Below are 20,606 nucleotides of genomic sequence, written 5' to 3' on the forward strand. Positions count from 1 at the left end.
ATCAGAAGGGGTTTTTTTTTAGAAAAGTTTCATTTATTGAAAAAATGTTAAAATAAATTACATTTTATAAAGTCTAATATTTACATACAGTGATTCCAGTGACAAATTAGCAAACAAGAACTGATAAAAACAGAACAAAACCCCTTTGTCTCTTTTATATGATGGAGTGATAGAGATGAGTTCAAGGCTGTTCAGATTTTGCGAACTATTTGAAACAGTGATGCCTAGCTCTAGGAGTTCAGTGCAACACAGAAGGTATAAAAATTAAAAAATGGGTCAAAGTGGTGGCCAAAATTTATTTCTCAATAAGAGTTTTATGTATTGCTTTTTTATTTCCAATTAAAACAAGATACAAAAGGTAGCATATTATAAAATAAAGTGCTAACCAGGTCATATTTAGAGATACAAAACAACAAGAAGAAAGGGCAGTGATTTTGCTATGTTTTTATAAACCCAATGCCAGCAATGGAGTTAATCCTACCTTTCAAAATGTTTCCTCTTGTTTAACAGTACTGTAGTCAGTTCTTTCAATGGCACATTTTAAAATAAGTCTGAATAATACTGTGCTTTACATAAAACTGTTATGGAAACTGAATCAGTTTTGTATTAAATACATTTGGAAATCAATATTAAGTGTAGTTTCCATTCTTTATCATTTTGCCATATAATTATTGAAAACAACTCCAGGAAGTACTATTAGGTTTCATTAATTGTGATTAGGGGAAATTCTACTGAGTAATATAGGAAGAACAGTCACTCATCTCATTGCTCCAACTTCTGAAACAATTTTAGTTTCCAACAACATTATGAAGATTACCTACCTAGGTTTTAGGTTTTTCTGATCACAATATTGGTTATAGGGAAAAACAGAGAAAGCAGCATTATTTAAGGCTTCATGATCCACAGTTTTTAGAGATACCAAGGAAGATCCTTTCCTCTCGTTCTGAAACACATGACTACTATTGATGATCTGGTGCTTTAAAAGCTAGCAACCATTTTGTTAAAAGCTTCTGTAAAAAGCTACATAAAATGAACCCAAAGCTAATCTGTTGGGTTCTTAGCTCTGTTAAATGTACAGTCCTCCCTCTCACATTTTTTTTAAAAAAGGCAGTAGTGGTCTGCAAACCTGACATTCCAGAATATTTCATACTATGCAAATTCTTTCCAAAATGTAGTCGAGACAGAATCAAAGACACTTCGAGTGCTATTGAACCTTCTCCCTGAATCAAATTCCAAGATCAGAATAAAAAATTGTCTCCTTTGTCATTGTATTTATTTGTCCAGGGCCATAAATAAGGATTCGGAACAAAAGGCCAATTTCCCTTAATACACGGAAGACAATATTTCCTATCAGAATGGTAAGAAAGATCAATTCTCTAATAGGGCCAATTCTCTAATAGGGCCAATTTACCACCATGGAAAACTGTACTCGGATACAGGGCAGTTGGACACATTATGCAGCTAATAAAAACATTCCATACATACACCTTTGTGCTAGTCACAGTGAGTGAAGTACATTTTGTCATTTCACCTGTAGCAAGGTACAAAATGGAATTATTAAGAATTAAGGCTCCTGTCAATGGTCCAAGCATGTGGAATAAATCTCCACTAATGAGCTCAAATAGCAAATCGAAGTCTAAAAACATGATGCCTATTTGACATTTAGACAAATCCCTCAAATTATGGGGCACTTTTAAATGGAGGTATTAATACCCAGCACATCAAACCTAAACAGCAGCACCAATTCTGAATGTTGGAAAAGGACCTGATCTCTATATGCAAGCTGTTTCAAGCTTGTATCATTTCACATCTGTCTACCTGTGCAATCGAGCACATAAACAATCCAAAACAGACACATCCAAAGCAGCAACATACACATCATCCACTCTCGCCTTTCTGTTCCTGTACTGTATTTAAAATTCTATAAAACATTAGTAACATTCATTTTACACACTACTGTGTGCTTCTTTAGTGCAGAGGCAAACGTTTTAGCCATTCGTTTATGAAATATATCCCAGAATACATTAGCTTTACAGGGTTAGTTTCAAGAAAGCCAGATATACTTTTGCCATTTACACATGACACAAGTGATACTCATAACTAAGAACCGCTCAATTGGAAATGTAAATTTAAGACAGCACCTCTGGGTCTTTGAGCTGTTTGATGATAAAGATGGTTTACTGTATAAAACCAAAAAAACTACCATGTTTTAGAGAGCAACAAGAATAGCCTCTTGAGCTGGAATTCAGCAATGGCAAAAATCATTATATAATCCAAATGGTAACCCTGGAACCTTCAATGAAATAACTGTATGAAAATACAACTGTTTGGGTTCCTTAGTAATCATGTTTCTGCAAACGGTTCTGCATAAACTGTATACGATTAAAAACAGGATGGCCTTTTTTCAGCAAATATTTCAAAACTGTCTTTTCAAGAAGAGTTTGCGAACAGGAGTGTATATCTTAATCAGAGACATTTTTCTAAAGATAATAGAATGCATCCACTCTCACAACATAAGAGTCAAAATTACAACACGAGTGGATTTGAATGTACCTTATTATTCATGAGTACTGAAAAATTCCACTTAGCCTTATTACCATTTTCATTTTCTGGGTTTTCAATAGCCATAATTTTCATTCTATTTCCAAACTGAAGCCACTGAACTATAACATAAAAGATTTACACTAGTAGCTCCAGTACCTACACTGCAAAATACTTTTGAGAATCGTTTTTCAGCTTTCTACTTTAAAAATAATCCCAATTATTGTGATAGTTTTATAGATATATAAAAAGATAGATAAATTTTGATGTGACAATTATATTTTGTTGCTTCTGCAATACTTCTCATACTCCTTTGTGTTAAGGGAGTTCATTAAAAATAAGCTAACACTTTATTTAGAAGCCAGCTGAAATACTACAGCGGTATTTCAGCTCAAAACACAATATTACCTACTCTAAAGTACCAGATGGAGTGGAGAACTTTATAGAAATGGAGCCACTGATAGAACAAAGAAGAAAGTAATTATTAAATCCTTCAAATGGAACTTCAGCTATTCAATCTATTTAATAAGGTACACTGATTCAAAAGCAGAGTTCCTTTAAACTTCACTTACACCTATAAATGAAGTTCATTCAAGTATTTCCTCTAGATCAGGGATGATGGTGAAAGGGCACTTCCGATGTGAAAGAGAAGTTTGTTATTGTGCTTTTCTTCATTTTTAAATGTCCTCTATGTATCTTCTTGCACCATTCAGTTTTACTGTATTTCAGTCCATTATATGTGCTTTTCATGAACACTAGGACCATTTGGAAATATTTAATTTCTTGTCCATAAAAGATCGATACTTCCAGTAGACTGACCCTGTGTTTCAAGTTAGTATTTCTGTTCATGAACTTCAACTTCAACAAAGCGATATTAACTTAGGCAGGCACTAGTCAAGTCACCCATGTATCTTAAGTCTGGCCTTCAGAATACTATGCTCTTCCAGTTCAAGCATCCCTTAGGGAGAATGCAGAGAGTTTTGTGATGGGACTGTGATAAATTCATCAATATTTTTCCATCTGCACTTTGGCATGATTTGCATTCAGTTTCTTCAGGGCTGAAGAGTTAGCCCAGTAATCCAATGCAACCATGCACTGCAACCAACTCAAACCAGTCTCACTGCAATCTTGAGGGAGGGAGGGAGGGAGGGAGGGAAGGAAGGAAAGACAGTCCCAATCAGTTAAGATTTTTCCTCTCTTAAATTCAAAAACCATCAAATCCCTAGAGAACCTTCAAGGTTTCAGGATAGTTATTTCATGGTGAGTAAAATTCACCAACAGACAAGATCTGTCAATGCAACACGTGTTTTCAGATTGCTTAACAGAAGGAAGTGGTGGAAAATACCTCACAGGATATTCCTTCTTCACTTATGGTTGTTGATTCAGATCATTAGCTGTTAACATTTTGCATCATATGATTTCAAGAAACTCCCTCCCACCTTTCTCACGTTGCAGCATTGGCAGTATCTGATATGTTATAGTCATTCATAAGCTGTTCATAAGGCACTGATATCTCTATCTCATTACTGGTAAAAGTAGATTCATCAGAGGATGAAAATTTCAGCAGATTCTGGGGGCTTTGTGGCTCCTGTGCAAGATTGTCATCCACTGAAGACTTTGAAGTTTCTTCATCATCTGAAAGGTCCTCTTCTTCATCCTCACCCTCATTTACAAATGTTATGTTGACATTTTCTAAAATCAAAGGTCGATAATCCCGCGAATCCCATGCTTCCCCTTCTTCTTCACTGATCCGGTCCAGCTGATTTACAAACACATTGCTCTCCATTGGGCTGTCCCCAAAGCGTTTGTCTGTCAAATGCCTCATCACATGATAGTTTTGCAGTCCAAGAGAAACATTGTCAAAGTCAAACATATTGTTCTTTGTGTATATCACTTTGAGGTCTTTATTGGCATGCTGTAAGGTTGGCTTGGTTTGCTCTGAGTTGAGAATTTTGTCATTGCTTGTTTTCAAAGCCTTCTTTCCTATCTGCTTAATGAGATCGTTGTAACTTTCTTCCTTTTTGGAAAGGAAACTGAATATTTTGATATCCTTTGTGTTAGACATCTGAAGAACCTTTTTGGTGGGAGAGTGATTTTCAAAGGACTCTTTTCTTTTTTTCCTTCGTTTCTTGATTGCTTTGTGAACCTCTACAAACATGCTGACTTTCCAGTTGACAAACAGTGAAAGCCAAGCAAGGCCTAGGTAGATCCACAGCTCCACAAAGTATCTATAAAGGGAGTGGTATTCCATATCTGGATTCACACCTAAAAGGAAAAAAAAGACAACAGAAGAAATATAAATTCAGCTTCTGTACACCTGTAAGTGGATTCATTGATCCAGAAATTTGTTAACATTCTTAAAAGTCAACATTTTCTTGGATAGGTTGTGCTTATGTCACATTTACAAGAAGTTTCGGCAAATCTCTTAAAGTCTAGCTTATTCCCTTTCTGAAAGCTCAGTAGTCAACTGTGGCTCAGATACTAAGATGACATCTGTCTACTTGGGAAATTACAAAAGAAAAACATTCAAAGTTCATTAGCTAAATGATTATACATAGTTAGAATTACGATTTTAACATCTAACACATACAAATAATAAATAACATTTTACAATCTGGGCTTGTTTATTTGTCAAGTCGCCCATGTTTAGACAATGAAAGCATTGTAGATATCATCTGTCTTAGAGGAAGCAGAACAGTAAATACACACAGTTCCATGGTTGTTCCCTGAAATATTTTTTTCATCTCTTTTTTTTGTCTTGTGTCTCTGCATAGCACAGAGACCAATACATTACTTTATCTTAATTGTAATTAGTTACAGTACTGCTCATTTCTATTCACATGTATTAAAACTTTTAAAGGCAAACTGCTGAAAATTCACAAAATATTAATACTAGAAGCTACTCAAATGACAAATGTATTACTGACCAGCAACATAGTCTCCAAATCCTATTGTGGTGATGGTGATGAATGAGAAGTAGAGGCCTTCAATGTAATCCCATTCTTCAGTCACCATAAAAACCAAAGGAGGAAGAACTAAGTGGACTAGAATGCCCCAAATAATGAAGATAGCTGTGCAAGTAATTTGTGCTTTTCTCTGTAATAAACGGAAGGAAGGAAGGATTACTCAGTGCAATCTACATTTAATAGATTTCCCCCCTCATATTTAGAAAGTCTTTACTATCATATTTTTTATATACAGTACTGTCTTGCAGCAACAACAAAATAACTATAAGCTATAGTAAGCTGCTATTTCTGGATATTTTGTGCAGATGGAAAACAAGGTTGAAAATTTCTACTTTGCTTCCTGTTTCACCTATGTGCACAAAATCATATATGTTCCATTTTTGCTTGATGAAGTGTTCTTATTGATTCCATCCCTATTCCGAGTCTGCGGAGAGGGGCGGCATACAAATCTAATAAATAAATAAATAAATAAATAAATAAATAAATATTCCACCACCCATAATATTACCTTGTAGAAATTCCTTGAGTCCTTTTCTTAACACTTTTATAATTTCTAATTTTCCTATGACCCATTTCATAGCTGAAAAATGACCTACCATATGCATTTTCCAAGACTATAACCATATAAAATGTGATTTGTTAAAACAAGGTAATATTCAGGCCTGGAACTTAAACTGCTGGATTGTCTCCTTGTCAATCTAGCCCAGTAGTGTACTGTCATGGAGGCCAATCAATTGCACAAGGAGACTGTCGGTTTCCAGCAGATGGCCTTCAGATGGAAAGCCTCTGATCTTCAAGATTTTTATTAATTGATCCAGCATTTTTTTAAGGTAGTCAAGCTGATAATCAGCATGTCATACCAAATTCCAAAGTTCAATTCAGTGTTATGTTGTTGTTTTTTAAAAAAACTTTTATCTGTCATGATTCAATTTCACTGGGTAACCTCTAGTTCTTATATTTTGGCAAAGGGGACATTGTTTCTTGCTGTCGCCTTTATTCACATTGTTCAAAATTTTGCAAACCTCAATTATGTCACCTGTCATTCACTGAATGAAAAAACCTCATAGACAAACAGCTATAGGCCATCATTTCTTAACTTTCTCTTAACTTTCTCTGTCTACTCTATATTATAACCCTTTTGAAGTTTGGGGACTAGAACCTGACATAATATGACAGATACAGCTGAAACATCAAATTACACCAGGGCATTATGCTATTGACTGAGTGAATGTTGCACTAAAATCTAAACTGTTAGCTTATTATGGTTTACAGTCAGCTTTCATATTAGTCAAGGAAGTTATAAACAGCACCAAGGAACAGGAAACAGATAACTGACAAAGCAAAAAGCAGAGGTTGCATAAGATGGGCAAACCATAAATATTCTGTCTAGTTGAGAAAGCAGAATTCTCAAAACTAGGGAATTTAAAAGAAAAGAGAAAAGTGGAAATCTTATGAAGCTACACAGTTTTAATAGAAGAGCAAGAAAATGATACACAATTTAAGCAGATTCATTTTAGATAGTATTCTGCCTTCTTACATTAGAGATAGGCGTATCTATCAAATTCCTTGAAAACATTTCCTATGAAAAAATATGAGTTTAATAGAAATTATGATAATTTTTTTTCTATTTTTGTCCAGGGATATGGAACTGCATAATAGATTTTTTAAAAAAAAAAATCACATAAACTATTAGTTAGGATTTAAAGCTGCTAGATATTTCTTCCATTAAATTGGGTTTTCTTGATATTGTTTATAATCCAATTCCAATAATTTTCATGTGCTGAAAGCAAATTTAACAGAATTCCATACCAGGCTTACTCCTCTCTTCGTTAGGAACTGGCCCAGCCTCTTGGCACGACCACCAAAAAATTTCCCCAAAGCACTGATCCATGTTAAGCAGAGTGGAACACCAAAAAGTCCATAAAAGATACAGAAAACTCGTCCAGCAGGAGTTTTTGGAGCAACATTTCCATAACCTGAAAAAAGAATATTGTGATTAAAAGTCACATATAATAAAAGGTGTAATTTGTCTTTTATGATTAGATGCTGAAAAAATTATAGAGCTTATTCTTATGATGATCTGTTCCTAAAATGGTCTATCGGGTCTTCGAATGGTGATAATTTGCCACTACAATCTGGAGCGAGTCTGTTGCTTCCTGACCTGCATAAAGGTTTCTCACAAGAACAATGAGGTATTTTGAGATTCTCATTTTTTTAAACACATTCCACAACTTGACATGATTTGACAATTCAAAGGCTTTTTAATAATCTGTTCAGCACATAATGACTGGTTTTTTGGTATTCTTTGGCTTTCTCAATTATCCAGCGATTATGCAGCATCAATGAAGTCTCATATTTCTTTTCTAAATCTTATTGAACATTTGGCATATCTTTTTCCATGTAAGGTTCGAATCTCTATTTGGTGGCCCTAAGCATTGCTTTGCTACAAAATGTGAAATTAAGGATATTGCACGATATTTCTGATTCTTCAAGTTGCTTGCCATATTTCAATGGATAGTCCACTATAGGTTTTTCGTATAGGTTTTTGATTTGTAAATTACTGGAGTGCTGATCTAATTTCATCTTCTAGTACTGTATATAGTTCCCAATGTTTCCAGCTTAGCGGACTGGCGGAGGGTGGGCGATGGTTCTGTGTGAGCATTTGGCAACCGTGTGTGCATGTGGCTCCATTTGGGTAAGCAGCGTCAGCGTGCACATGTAAACGGAATACATAAACAAGCTTGCCGGCCATTTTCCTGGCCTGGTTGCGATCCCCTCATGGCCCACGGTTGGGACCCATATTCTAGTAAATGATTTGGGACTCATGTTCTAGTGAAAGCCAGACTATAAAAATGTTGTATTGGTTTTCTTGAATTGTTTATAGCAAATTTTGGAAGAGAGGAACCATCACATATACTGTATATGGTATACTGTAGATTTTAATAATAGTAACAAATGAAACATGGTGCTTTATTTGATTTAGCAGCAAGGTTTCTAATTCCCTTTCCCACTTTCCCTGGTCAGTTTGTTTTCCAGCACTATGTGTGTTCTGCATCAGAACAAACAAACTTTGTAAACTCTTCTGTTTTTTCTGTATCTTACAGGGATAGCACAAACGCAAACCCGAAAAAAATGTCACCCCACAGTCCCGTTATCATATTTATTCTGCGATTTTTCCATCAAAGTCAGCAATATTTTGAGAACTGCAGGGGAAACATTTCTCACTGTGGTATTGTAAAGCCACCATCTTGAAATACAAAGAGTTTTGAAAAAGTAATCTTCTCACAAAACAAATGGCTATATAATCAGGAGAATGGATTTAGAAATCCAATTATTAGACATTTCTATAGAAGAAAAATATTTTCATAGAAATGTGCTTTCTCTCGCTATGCTTTATGTAATAGATTGATTCAAAGTCAGTAAATAGAGAATCTATTTCTACTAGGGCAGGTAGAACTATTAATGATGCCAATATTTGTGTCTCTAAATTGTCAGTCTTAAAAAGGCAGAGACATTGAGATCTAGAAGACCAAACTAAGACACCATCATATAATCAACCCCTCCAGCTTCTTCAAATGTTTCATTTTATTAAATAGTATTTCCCTATATTGTTTAATATATAAATGAATCTCCATATGGACAAACGGATACTTGCCAATAGTTGTAATCACTGTAGCAGCAAAGATGACAGCATTAGGCCAGTTCCAGTAATTAAATGTGTAATTAGCATCGATTGAAACTCCTTCCCCAGCAGCTTCTGAAACCACCTATAAAAATGATACACATCATTCAAAATGCAGTAAAATATGATACAGTATTTTAAAAAAATAGAAAGAAAATGTGTTTTTCCAATCCTTCACAATGTTTGTGGCCTAATGATAAACATGGCCATAGTAATTAGTTTTAAATTAGAAAATGTACTTATTATCAGCATAAATAGACAATGTTAAATAATTGTCGATTTTAGAAAATAAATGGAAAAGCAGCATTATGTGGTAAATCATCTAATTTGGAGCAAATTTGGAAAAATACAATAAAATCCTTATATTCATTCATTCATTCAATCAATCAATTGGATTTCTAGGCTGTCCTTCTTCCGAGGGCTTAATGCAGAAATTAATAATCCAAATTTGAAGGGGGATTTCTGACTGCTGTTCAAAACAACCAGCAATGGGGCCAGCAATGCTAAAAAAAATTCAAAATAATAGAATCACAGTGGAGGCTCACATGAAATTGTTATTTTTCTTTGCTTCATCTCTTAAAATTAAATTTTATACTACCAAGTCAAATTTCAAAGATCAAACTGTCTCTTGGTATTTGAGAAAGGGTAAAATTATATCTACAGTATATCTATCTATCTATACCTATAGATCTACAGATCTCTCTCCCTTCCTCCCCCCCTCTTCTATCTATCTCTTCCATCTATCTATTTTACTCATTACTGAAATTTAATTTTCAGCATTAAAAGGAAATTAGGTTGTTAAAGCATTCTTTCCAAAAAATCTATCCAGTAACGTTACTTATGAAAATCAACTACTGCTCTGCACAGGTACTACTTTGAGGCAACTTACACATTTTCTTATTGGTCTATTTATTTATATAGCCACCATTTGTCCAGGTGTTCCAGGCACATGGAGATCAATTATATTTTACTCCCACTATAATAACTGTGGGATAAGATATGTTGCTAACCTGGCATCATCTAATGGCCGAGAGTGAGTTTGAACCCAGTCTTCCTAGTTTTAGTTTACACCATTGTGCTAACTCTCCAAAAGAGGTATATGTATACATTCCAGCAGAGATAAAACCAATGTAAAACAGTCTAGTAGCTAAAGCGTTTGACTAGGCCCGGGAAGGCTTATTTTTAAGTCTTACTCAATCACATAGTTTACTGCATGACTTTGGCCAAACATCTATCTCAGCACAAGACTTTTCTCCTGGTCATAAAATAAGGATAGGCCTCCATGCACATCTCCTTAGGCTTCAGAAAATGGTTGGACAGCAGCGCCACAAAATATGCAAACAATGAATCTGTGGGAAATGAATCATTCCTCCAGTGAAAATGTATGAAATAGACCTGTGTAGTCTCTTTAATAAACAAACGAGTTTTGCTTCAAGTAGAGATTTCATGGAAATTGAAACTTTAAAAATTGGTCTGAAAAGTTCAGACGTGACTTGCAAAACAGGTCATATCATCTGCCAGTGTCCATGCACAGTGTGTATGGAAACTCGGGCAATGCCTATAACAACATACCAACTCATATACTCCATGTATATGTTAAATAATACCATCACTCTCTGTTAAAATGGTGAACAGGTAGTAACACTGATTGTTAATGCCAAGGCATTCGTGCAGAAACATCTGATAATTATAATCTGTCTCATAGTTCAGGGTCAGATAGAACATTGAGCACAAAGGTTGGCTTTATAAAAAGACAGAGAAGAGTAAGATAATAAAGTTAATATCAAAACAAAATGCATAGCTTGGCCAAGAGATTATTGCTATGGCAGGTGAAGCCCAGGTCACATTGTTGAAGCCCAATGTTCTCCACTGCAGATGGAATGGCCAATGGGCAGGAATGGTGGAGGTGCATATAGCATCACCTGAAAGGGTCTCAGCTTCTATCACCATCACTATCACCTTTATACTGAATTCCTGACTCAGAAAGGATATCTAAAGTCAGATATATTCATACGCAAATCAGTGATTCAAACTGGCATGATCTATATCATCTGAAATCGCATTAACAATTGTTTTGATAAAGTAACCTTGCTTTGCACAAATGTAGCCACGCATTTTGTCATACTACTTGCATGTCTGAATGGCTAGAGCTATTTTTCTGAATGTACAGTTTGAATGCCACAAAAATATGAATTTAATCAAAACATGAGAAAAATAAAAGGCGCATGTGAACTTGACACTAGTTTCCCCACAATTACCCCACAAAATAGTATATCACCTCTCCTTTTCTCTCACCCCCCTCTCTCCCACACAAGATATTTAGATAGCACTTTGGCCATTCCAGATTTTTAAAACACTAGGACCATCAGAGTATATACAGATGTAGAAAAGGATCATTTTCTGACAAACAGATAACTGTAATTCTGCTTTTGTTTCTATTTCATTGTTAGCCATTACGTTAGGTAAACTGTGTTATTAAGCAGAAGTAAATTTCACTGGGCCATATTTTATTTATGTCATTTTTAATCGTTAACAAAGTTTCCACCCAAATGATTTACTCCGATTTCTTATCCATGAAATAGCTGAAACAATCTTTAAGTGTTTGTATTGCGGGGTAAGAGGTGGAAAGCATAAATCAGCAGATGGAAAGGAAGAGACCATCATTTCAGTTCATATCCTGAGGAGGCTACGGGACTAACTCTTTTCACTGCTGTGTCAACATTTCACAAGTTTACACTCATAGTTGTTCCTCTGCCAAAGATGCACCTCCCTCTGGTCTCTATTGGCATGCTTTAACTTAGGATGAGCTGTGGCCTTGCTTGACACTGCTTTCATTATATTTCCCACATGTTTTAGTTATATTACTTCTTAACGGCGAGATTGAATAAACAAACATAATTTCATAGTGCAAGACTAGCCATTAAAAATACCTGGATATTTCTGACAATTTGAAGTAAGAAACAGAACAAGCATTATTTATTTATTTGTTTGTCTGTTTGATTATATTTATTTATTTATTTATTTATTTATTTATTTATTTGATTTCTACGTCTCAGGGCAGCTTTTAATAGAATCTAGTTGTTATTATATTATCTAGATTTTTATCTAAGTGTATTTCAGTTTTCATTATCAGGAAGCTGCAAAACCAAGAGAATAATTTAAAAAACCCTGCATTTATGGAAATTATAAAAATTCATGGAAAGATTTAACATTATTGGCTGAAAGTGTTTCATTACAGACTTCTTGCAAATTTCATGTATTGTCTAAGCCAGTGTTTCCCAACCTTTTTTGCACATTATTCATATTTTCAAAATCCTGGGGAACATTGAAAGGGTGGGCGGGCGGGGGGGTGGGCTAAAGAAAAGTTTGGACAAAAAACCCTCTCTCTTCCTCCCTTTCGCTCTATTTCTCCCTCTTTCTCTCTTTTCCTTCCTTCCCTTCTTTCTCTCTCTCCATTCCTCTTTCTTTCTTTCTTCCTCTCTTTTTTGCTCTTTCTCTCTCCCTCCTTCCCTTCCTCTATGTCTTGCTCTCTCCCTCTCTCTCTGTGTCTCTCTTGCTATCTCTTTCTTGCTTTTTTCTCTCTTGCTCTCTCTCTTTCACTGTCTCTTGCTATATGTCTCTTTCTTTCTCTTTGCCTCTCTTGCTATCTCTCTTTCTTTCTCTCTCTTTCTCTCTCTCTGTCTCTCTTGCTATGTCTCTCTTTCTCTCTCTGCCTCTCTTGCTGTCTCTCTTTTTCTCTTGCTATGTCTCTCTTTCTTTTTCTCTCTCTCTGCCTCTCTTGCTATGTCTCTCTTTCTCGCTCTGTCTCTCTTTCTCTGCCTCTCTTGCTATCTCTCTTTCTCGCTCTGCCTCTCTTGCTATGTCTCTCTCTCTCTCTCTGCCTCTCTTATATGTCTCTCTTTCTTTCTTTCTTTATCTCTCTCTCTCTCAGCTGACTGCAAGCGGGAGCCCTGACGGCGGCAGCTGGACGTGCTGCTGGACGCTGTATATGCCAGGCCTGCAGCGCCACCATGTACGGCGTCCAGCAGCACGTCCAACCGCCACCGTCAGGGCTCCCGCTTGCAGTCAGCTGAGAGAGAGAGAGAGAGAGCTCCCTCTCGCCACTGCCTGGAGCTCCCTCTCGCCGCCGCCTGGAGCTCCCTCTCGCCGCCGCCATCTCCCCGCGACTGCCTGCGCCCGCTGCAGCCACCACAAACCCCCCCCGCTCCCACCGCCAGTGCCCGCCCGCCGGCCCCAAAGGACACTTGCTGCCGACGCCAGACAAGCTCCAGCTGGGCGGGGCGCTGCCGGTGCCTCCGATCTGGGGCTCCCACTCCCAACTGTCCCTCGGCTCCTGCCTGATGCCGCGGTTTCTGGCGCTCTCCTGCTGGGCCCCAAAGAAGGAAGGCGAGAAAAAGGCGCGAAGAATGAAGCTCTCCTTCTTCCTACCTTCCTTCTTTGGGGCCCAGCAGGAGAGCGCCGAAAACCGCGGCGTTGAGCAGGAGCCGGGGGACAGCTCCGAGTGGGAGCTCCAGGTCGGCACCAGCAGCGCCCCGCCCAGCTGGAGCTTCCCTAGGAGCTTTGCGGCACACCTGGCCGTGTCTCGTGGCACATTAGTGTGCTGCGGCACACCGGTTGGGAAATGCTGGTCTAAGCGACAACTATTTGTAGGAATTTTAATTTTATTTATTTGACTTATATGCTGCCCAATCGTGTAGGACTCAGGGCAGCAAAGTACATTTTAAGTTTAAATAAATTCTAGTTACAAAATACAATCAAACAGGATTCTTTTCCAAAAATAAATCCTGCTTTTTAGCTATACTATACACAGAAAATACATATACAAGGCATGGCATATATATAATCTTATTATTCTGAGATTAAAATTAAAAATAGGTTTTACAGGATAGGAAAAAGAGAAAGTATCAATTGGAGTTGAGTTTAAAAGGTTCTGCACTGTGACAAAAGAACATAAAACAATTGAGCATTCATAAAGGCAAGTACTGAATGGAAAGACTTATTCTGGGTCTGTGAACTCTCACTATATAAATGACTGAAATAATAAATCACAGACAGTAGTTTGGGAAGCGGCAAAGAGAGCTAAAACCTGAATCCTGGAAACATAGCTCTGTCTTCTGGATGGGTTGTTTTTTCTTAAAAAAAGAGTTTAGTAAAACAATAATTTAAATCTGCAATTTAACAGACTAATGGAAAAAAGGGGTGTCAATGGAAGCTGTCTGTTTGTTAAATGACAAATAGGAATTTTAAAATAGCAATAGCACTTAGACTTATATATAGCTTCACAGTGCTTTACAGCCCTCTCTAAGCAGTTTATCAGCATATTGCCCCCAACAATTTGGGTCTTCATTTTATTGATCTCAGAAGGAAGGAAGGCCAAATCAACTTTTAAGCCAGTAAAATCTGAACTGCCGGAACTGCTGGCAGTCAGCAGAAGTAGCCTGCAGTACTGCATTCAAACCACTGTGCCACCACTTTTTTAATGTATAAAGTCCGCATAACATACTTGAGCATTATTTGCACTGATATGCTAAATGAGGATCTTGATGGTTGCTTTAGACAAGCATGTTATGGACAAAATTTAAATGTTGTTTGTTATATCCAAAACACTGATTCAAGGTTCATGAAAACAAGGTTCCACTGTAAATATCTTCTCACCTCTCAGCAACCCCAATGGTTGTAAACTTCCTTGAAAGTTATGTAGTACATCCTTAACCCTTAGAATAGTTATGTGACAGCTGGCAAAGTGGAGGCACTAAGCTCCATCAAAGTTTCGTTATGAATGGCTAAACATACTAAGACAAACCTGAAGTTAGATTGACGCAGTCAATTCTAATCAACACCAATAAAGCCGAATATTACAATAATAACATTCAACAACAATGAAACTTGTTACATTATAACCCCAACAGGTTTCACTAGATTATGTTAATAGTTTGCCCCCTTGGCATAAAGAGACTTGCATGCTAATACAAGTAGGATCAACAGCACCAGCAGCAATAACATGAGCGTTAGTGCCAAGAAAGAGCTGCACTGAAAGCATAAAATGAATGACTGACTCCAGATTTTGATATAGGATGCACAGAAACTGATGTGAATATTTTATGACAATTATATTTTGTGACATTTAATGTCTAGCAACCACTCAAACCTTCCTTTCCCCATTCCCATCACCCTCAGCCCTATCCACCAATGTTCTTTCAGAATTCAACTCAAGAATTGCAACAGGGCAGTCACAGAAGATGTGATCAGCTACAAATCATCAGTTTCCTGGACAATAAACTTGTGACTGTGTTCTCCAGTCCTAAAGATAGGCCCACTTCCAAAGAAAGCACTGGTTTGAGACCACCTACTTTTTATAAAGGTAGGTGGTCACAATCTACCTTTACTAGCTGATAGCCTGGCATTGCTTAGGTATTTATTTATTGCCTGGGTATTTATAATCCTGTATTGGCGGAAAAAATCACAGACATCAAAGCCTTTCTCTGACAGGAAGTCATTGAGAGGGGCCTTTCTTCCCCCTACTCCCACACCCATCATCCCTGCCCTCTCCCTTGCCCTTCCCAAGTGCTCCTCTTTCCTGCCTTTTCTATGATCCTGGGACCAAATCCACTGGCAGTGCCTTCTGCCAAGAGAAGGGAATCTCAGGCACTTTCCCATTGGTCTGCTAGTCAGCAAATGTCACGGCGGCTTTCTAAAGGAAACTGTGAAGGAAGTGACATCACAAACAAACAACTGCCATGCTAGATGCCGTACTCGCTCTCCCTAATGGCTCAGGCATTCAAGTGTTATGCTGGAACACACAGACATACACATACCCCGAAGGTATTTGTTTCCGGAGGGTAAATCATTTATGTACCAAGTTTGTTGAAATTGCTCGAGGCGTTCCAGAGTTAATGGGCCCAGGAGTTGGCACTTACATTTACAGTGATATTTTAAAGTGGAGCAAAGGAGCACAGCAAGCATCTGGGGACCTCAACGGTATCATATTAGGATTCCTAACCATCATTGAGTGCTTTAAAAAAAAAAAAACCTCTGCTACTACTGAAGCAAATTTAGTAGATACTCATCTAAAATTGGAGATTTTTTGTTTTCTATAGGTAGTGAAGTACACACAAGCTGAGACAAATCGTGGCATTATGGGCTATGCCAAGCTAACTTGGAACTGAAAAATGGAAAACACTTCATCATTTTAGAGATGATGGCTATAGCAAAGCCATTTCTTCATACTGTACAAATTGACTTTGTGGGGGAAAGAAGAGCATGAAAATTTTTGCCCATTTTTCACTTCTATATTAAACTGTTAAAAATGTGAGACATTAGTTTGCTTGCTATTTTGACATGTCAGAAATTGGGGTCCCTTTTTCAACTTCAGTCATCTCATATAGTATGAATATTATTATGGTTTTATCCATTATCATAAATATTTATCCCAATATTGTATAAATATTACAGGAAATCAGCCACTTTAGTAATGATGGATTAGCAGTTTGGGCAGCCTGCACCTCCTTTAAGAGCAATTGGTGCCAGTACCCCTTTAGGCATTTCTCAGAGGACTGAATATATGGACAATGTGTACTAGCAAATTCATACACAGGCATTATGGCTGCCTCAAAGTATATCTAAATCATAAACGTGGTCCTTGATTCCTGCCTATCTTAGCTTCCTATATCAGACATAAGTGGCAATGTTATGTCCCTTCATTTAGCCTCTGAGAACCCAGCTACTTACACAGTAGCATATAATCAGGGGCAAGACAAGGACTTAAGGAAACAACTCTTGTAAATAGCTCAGCCGCTTGACATATCAACCACTCAAATGATTCTAGAAAACTAATGTAGCATGGCTGATCATTTTTTCCTCTGGTTCCCTCTTCAACTTTACAGTGTTATTTGAAGTTCAACTTAACACTTGAATTTTCTGAAACATTCTATGTCAGGGGTAGGTTCTCCTTACCATCCCTACAGGTTCACATCATGAAGGAAGTGCATACTTTGCACATGCTCGCTTTGTTTGCATCACTTCCCAGAAATGACTCTCTGTGCATGCGCAGTACTAAAAAAAAAAAGCTTCTATGCATGCACAGAAGCAAAAACCAAGATGCTGCTGCATATGGTGCTGTCAAGAGAACTGGCTCGGAGCGTGGCAGGCCTGGGTCATTGCTGGTTTCAACGACCCAGGCTGCCAAGTTATTACTAGTTCTATAGAACCAGTCTGAACCAGAAGAAACTCACCTCTGTTTTATGACCTTTGGGTAAGAGACAACAAATAACTATACTTAAACTAGTAGCCAAGATGCTAGAAGTCAGTGTCATCTACTGGGATTTTTAACTTTCATTTAACTGGCATTTATTGAAAAGCAAAACTGAAAGATCCAATAGAGAAAAAACACAGGATAGGACTCTGTATTTCTTTGTACAGTGGTACCTCTACTTAAGAACTTTTCTAGATAAGAACCGGGTGTTCAAGATTTTTTTGCCTCTACTTAAGAACCATTTTCTACTTAAGAACCGGAGCCCGGAAAAATTTCCCAGGAAATTTGAGAGCAGCACGAAGGCCCGCCCTGTTTCCTGCCATTCCCCCTTTAGTCCTGGCCATCTCAGGCTTTTCTGGGCTGCCAGAGGAGCCTTTCAGTGGTGCTTAAGGAGGCTTTGGCATTTTCCTTTCTCTGGGCACTTGGAGAGGGAATAAACCTCTGCCAGTGCCCAGAGAAAAAAACCCCGCTCCCTTCGCTCTGGGCAGCCCAGAGTGAACGGCGTGTTTTCCTTTCTCTAGTTCTGCCTCAGAGTCCCTCTTTTTTTTTTAAGCCTTAAAGTTTTGGATTTTTTTGATTCACCCCACCTCACCTACTTACTTCAGCAGCAACTGTCCTCCTCCTCTTCTTCCTCCTCCTCCCACCCAAATTCCAAGCTTTTATTTCTTTCCTAATGGGTTTGCACACATTATTTGCTCTTGATTCCTATGGGAAAAATTGCTTCTACTTAAGAACATTTCTACTTAAGAACCTGGAACGAATTAACTTCTTAAGTCGAGGTACCACTGTACTTCATTTGGGAAATAAGAGATCATAATTAAATGTTGTAAAACTTCACAAACACTCCCATCTAAGAACAAATTGCATACACCTAATCCAATATCAACACAAAATATTATTATCTAAAATATAGTCAAGAGGCATTTCCTGTTTTGATCATTTGTTTCAGCCAAAAGATTCAAAGTAACTACTCACTAAATTTATTCCCATAAATCTTGAAGACTTCCTCATCAGCTCTTTAAAAAACTTGTGTAGAGTTGGAATCCTTTCATGTACTTTACCAACCCAAAGGTTACTGATAATCTCAATCAAATTGGAAATGTTTGTTTACTCTTGCTTTGTTGTTATGACTAAGTTGAACTTAACATACTCTGTATAGCAGAGTTGTCACTTCTTGAAATAACAGCATAACATAATCTCTTATATATGAACTGGCATACAAATTTAGTTCACCTATCTATTTTGATATATGACTTTTAGTTTCTTTTGATAAGGATGTGGAATACTTAACCAGAGAAACAAGGCTAACCATGCACCAGTGGCCATCATAAAAATGAGCTCATCTTCACTGAAAAGTAGAGGTTATTCCAGAAGTGACAAATACTTCCTCAAAATGCATGTTCCTGCCCCTTTAAAGCAATTGTACAGCTATTTTTAATGTTGTCACCATTTAGGATTGCCATATTTTTTGGTAAATAAAATGCACCTTAGTTTTGGGAGATGCACCTTAGTTTTGGGGGAGGAAAATAAGGGGGGGATCTACCTATCAGGTATTCATCTGGCTAGCGTCCTTAATCTGTTCAGCTTTAGTGCTTTATTTTATCCCCTGGTTAGGGTTGAAAAAGCCTTTTTCAGAGGGAGTAGGAATGAAAACAAGCCTGCAAAGACTAGGGCAGGAAAAAACCTTCTTCAGAGGGAATAAGAAGCTGGGAAGACAGTTAGCATCAAGTTAGGGCTGGGGTGGGGGAAAGCTTCTCTTGCCCTCTGGAGGCTGGAAACAGACTGTTTCCCATCTTTTGGTGGGCCCAATAGGCTTATGTTTTGCCCTCCCCATGCTCTAAAGCAGCGTTTCCCAACCGGTGTGCCGCGGCACAGTAGTGTGCCGCGAGACATGGCCAGGTGTACCGCGAGAAGCTCCAGCTGGGCGGGGCGCTGCCGGCGCCCCTGCCTGAGTGTCGTCCTGTGGATGGTCTTGGGCTTCACAGTCGCTTCCTAGTTCCCTCTCCTCCCACCGCCTGTGTCTCCCGCCGTCGCCTCCCACCAAGCCGTCGCCCGTTGCCGTGGGTTCCTCGAGTGGGAGCTGCCGCTTCCCTCCGTCCAGCTCAGCCACGCTGCCGTAGAAAGCACAGAGGTTATTGCCACCGCTTCTGCCTCCACTCAGGGAGCCACCATGGTCACCGCGCCTTTTCCTCTCGCTCAGCTCAACCACGATGGCTGCCTGAGTGGAGGCAGAGGCGGCGGCAATAACCTCTTGGCGGAGGGGAAGCGCTGACGGGCTCTCCTCCTTCCCCACCCCCGCGCTTCTCTCCCACCCTGGCTTTTGCTTCGCCCCATGATTTCCCCGCAATTTCATCCAGGCCACCTCTTGCCTCCTTTTGAACTGCGGGGAAATCTGCGGGCGAAGCAAAAGCCAGGGCAGGAGAGAAGCGCGGGGGTGGGGAAGGAGGAGAGCCCGTCAGCGCTTCCCCTCCGCCAAGCTGCCTGCTTGTCCTCGCGCCTCGTTGCTACCTCCTGCCTTTTTCCAGGGGCCTTTGGAAGGTACCCAGGGAAGGGGGGGGATTGGGGGTGGCTGCAGCGGCTTGTCGTCCTCCTCATCGGGCTGCTAACGCCCGCCCGGCCCCTCTTGCATGCAGCTGAGGCAGGATTTGGAATGTCGGGGGGGGTGCGTGCGTGCGGGCTCCGCATCCCCCTGCCACCCGGAACATTTAAAATAAGAAAAACCTTCGCCGGCCTCCGCAGAGAAGAAAGGAAGAGAGAGAAAGAGAGAGAGAGAAAGAGAGACATAGCAAGAGAGGCAGAGAGAGAGAGAGAGAGAGAACAAGAGAGACATAGCAAGAGAGGCAGAGAGAGAGAGAGAGAGAGAGAGAACAAGAGAGACATAGCAAGAGAGGCAGAGAGAGAAAGAGAAAGAGAGAAAGAAAGAGAGCTAGCAAGAGAGAGAGAAAGAGAGACAGAGAAAAAGAAAGACAGAGAGAGAGAGAAAGAGATAGCAAGAGAGAGAGAAAGAGAGAGAGAGAAAAAGAGAGAGAATGAAAGAGAGATAGCAAGAGAGGCAGAGAGAGCAAGGGAGAGAGAAAGACATATAGGGAGGGAAGGAGGGAGAGAGAAAGAGAGCAAAAGAGAGAGGAAGAAAGAAAGAGGGATGGAGAAAGAGAAAGAAGGGAAG

At 38.8% G+C, this 20,606-nt stretch overlaps 1 protein-coding gene and 1 long non-coding RNA gene across 3 annotated transcripts in view; one reads left to right on the top strand and one right to left on the bottom strand.

Annotated features, from left to right (window-relative positions):
• Positions 1–10,624, top strand: part of LOC139157464 (uncharacterized) — an 86,575-nt gene extending 75,951 nt beyond the window's left edge. Inside the window, exons 3-4 of one of the 2 annotated variants that reach the window (XR_011557490.1) lie at positions 7,551–7,699; positions 8,612–10,624. This is a non-coding gene — a long non-coding RNA (uncharacterized lncRNA). The remainder of the gene's footprint in view (positions 1–7,550; positions 7,700–8,611) is intronic. The other variant, XR_011557489.1, reaches the window with a different exon arrangement.
• The window catches only part of KCNK5 (potassium two pore domain channel subfamily K member 5), a 45,392-nt gene continuing 24,797 nt past the window's right edge, over positions 12–20,606 (bottom strand). The window contains exons 2-5 of the mRNA XM_070734257.1: positions 9,163–9,274; positions 7,317–7,483; positions 5,469–5,637; positions 12–4,806 (exon numbers count right to left, since the gene is read on the bottom strand). Coding sequence (XP_070590358.1) covers positions 3,986–4,806; positions 5,469–5,637; positions 7,317–7,483; positions 9,163–9,274 — 1,269 coding nt within the window. The 3' untranslated portion in view covers positions 12–3,985. The remainder of the gene's footprint in view (positions 4,807–5,468; positions 5,638–7,316; positions 7,484–9,162; positions 9,275–20,606) is intronic.

Source organism: Erythrolamprus reginae, chromosome 1, assembly GCF_031021105.1.
Source record: "Erythrolamprus reginae isolate rEryReg1 chromosome 1, rEryReg1.hap1, whole genome shotgun sequence".
Classification (NCBI taxonomy): domain Eukaryota; kingdom Metazoa; phylum Chordata; class Lepidosauria; order Squamata; family Dipsadidae; genus Erythrolamprus; species Erythrolamprus reginae.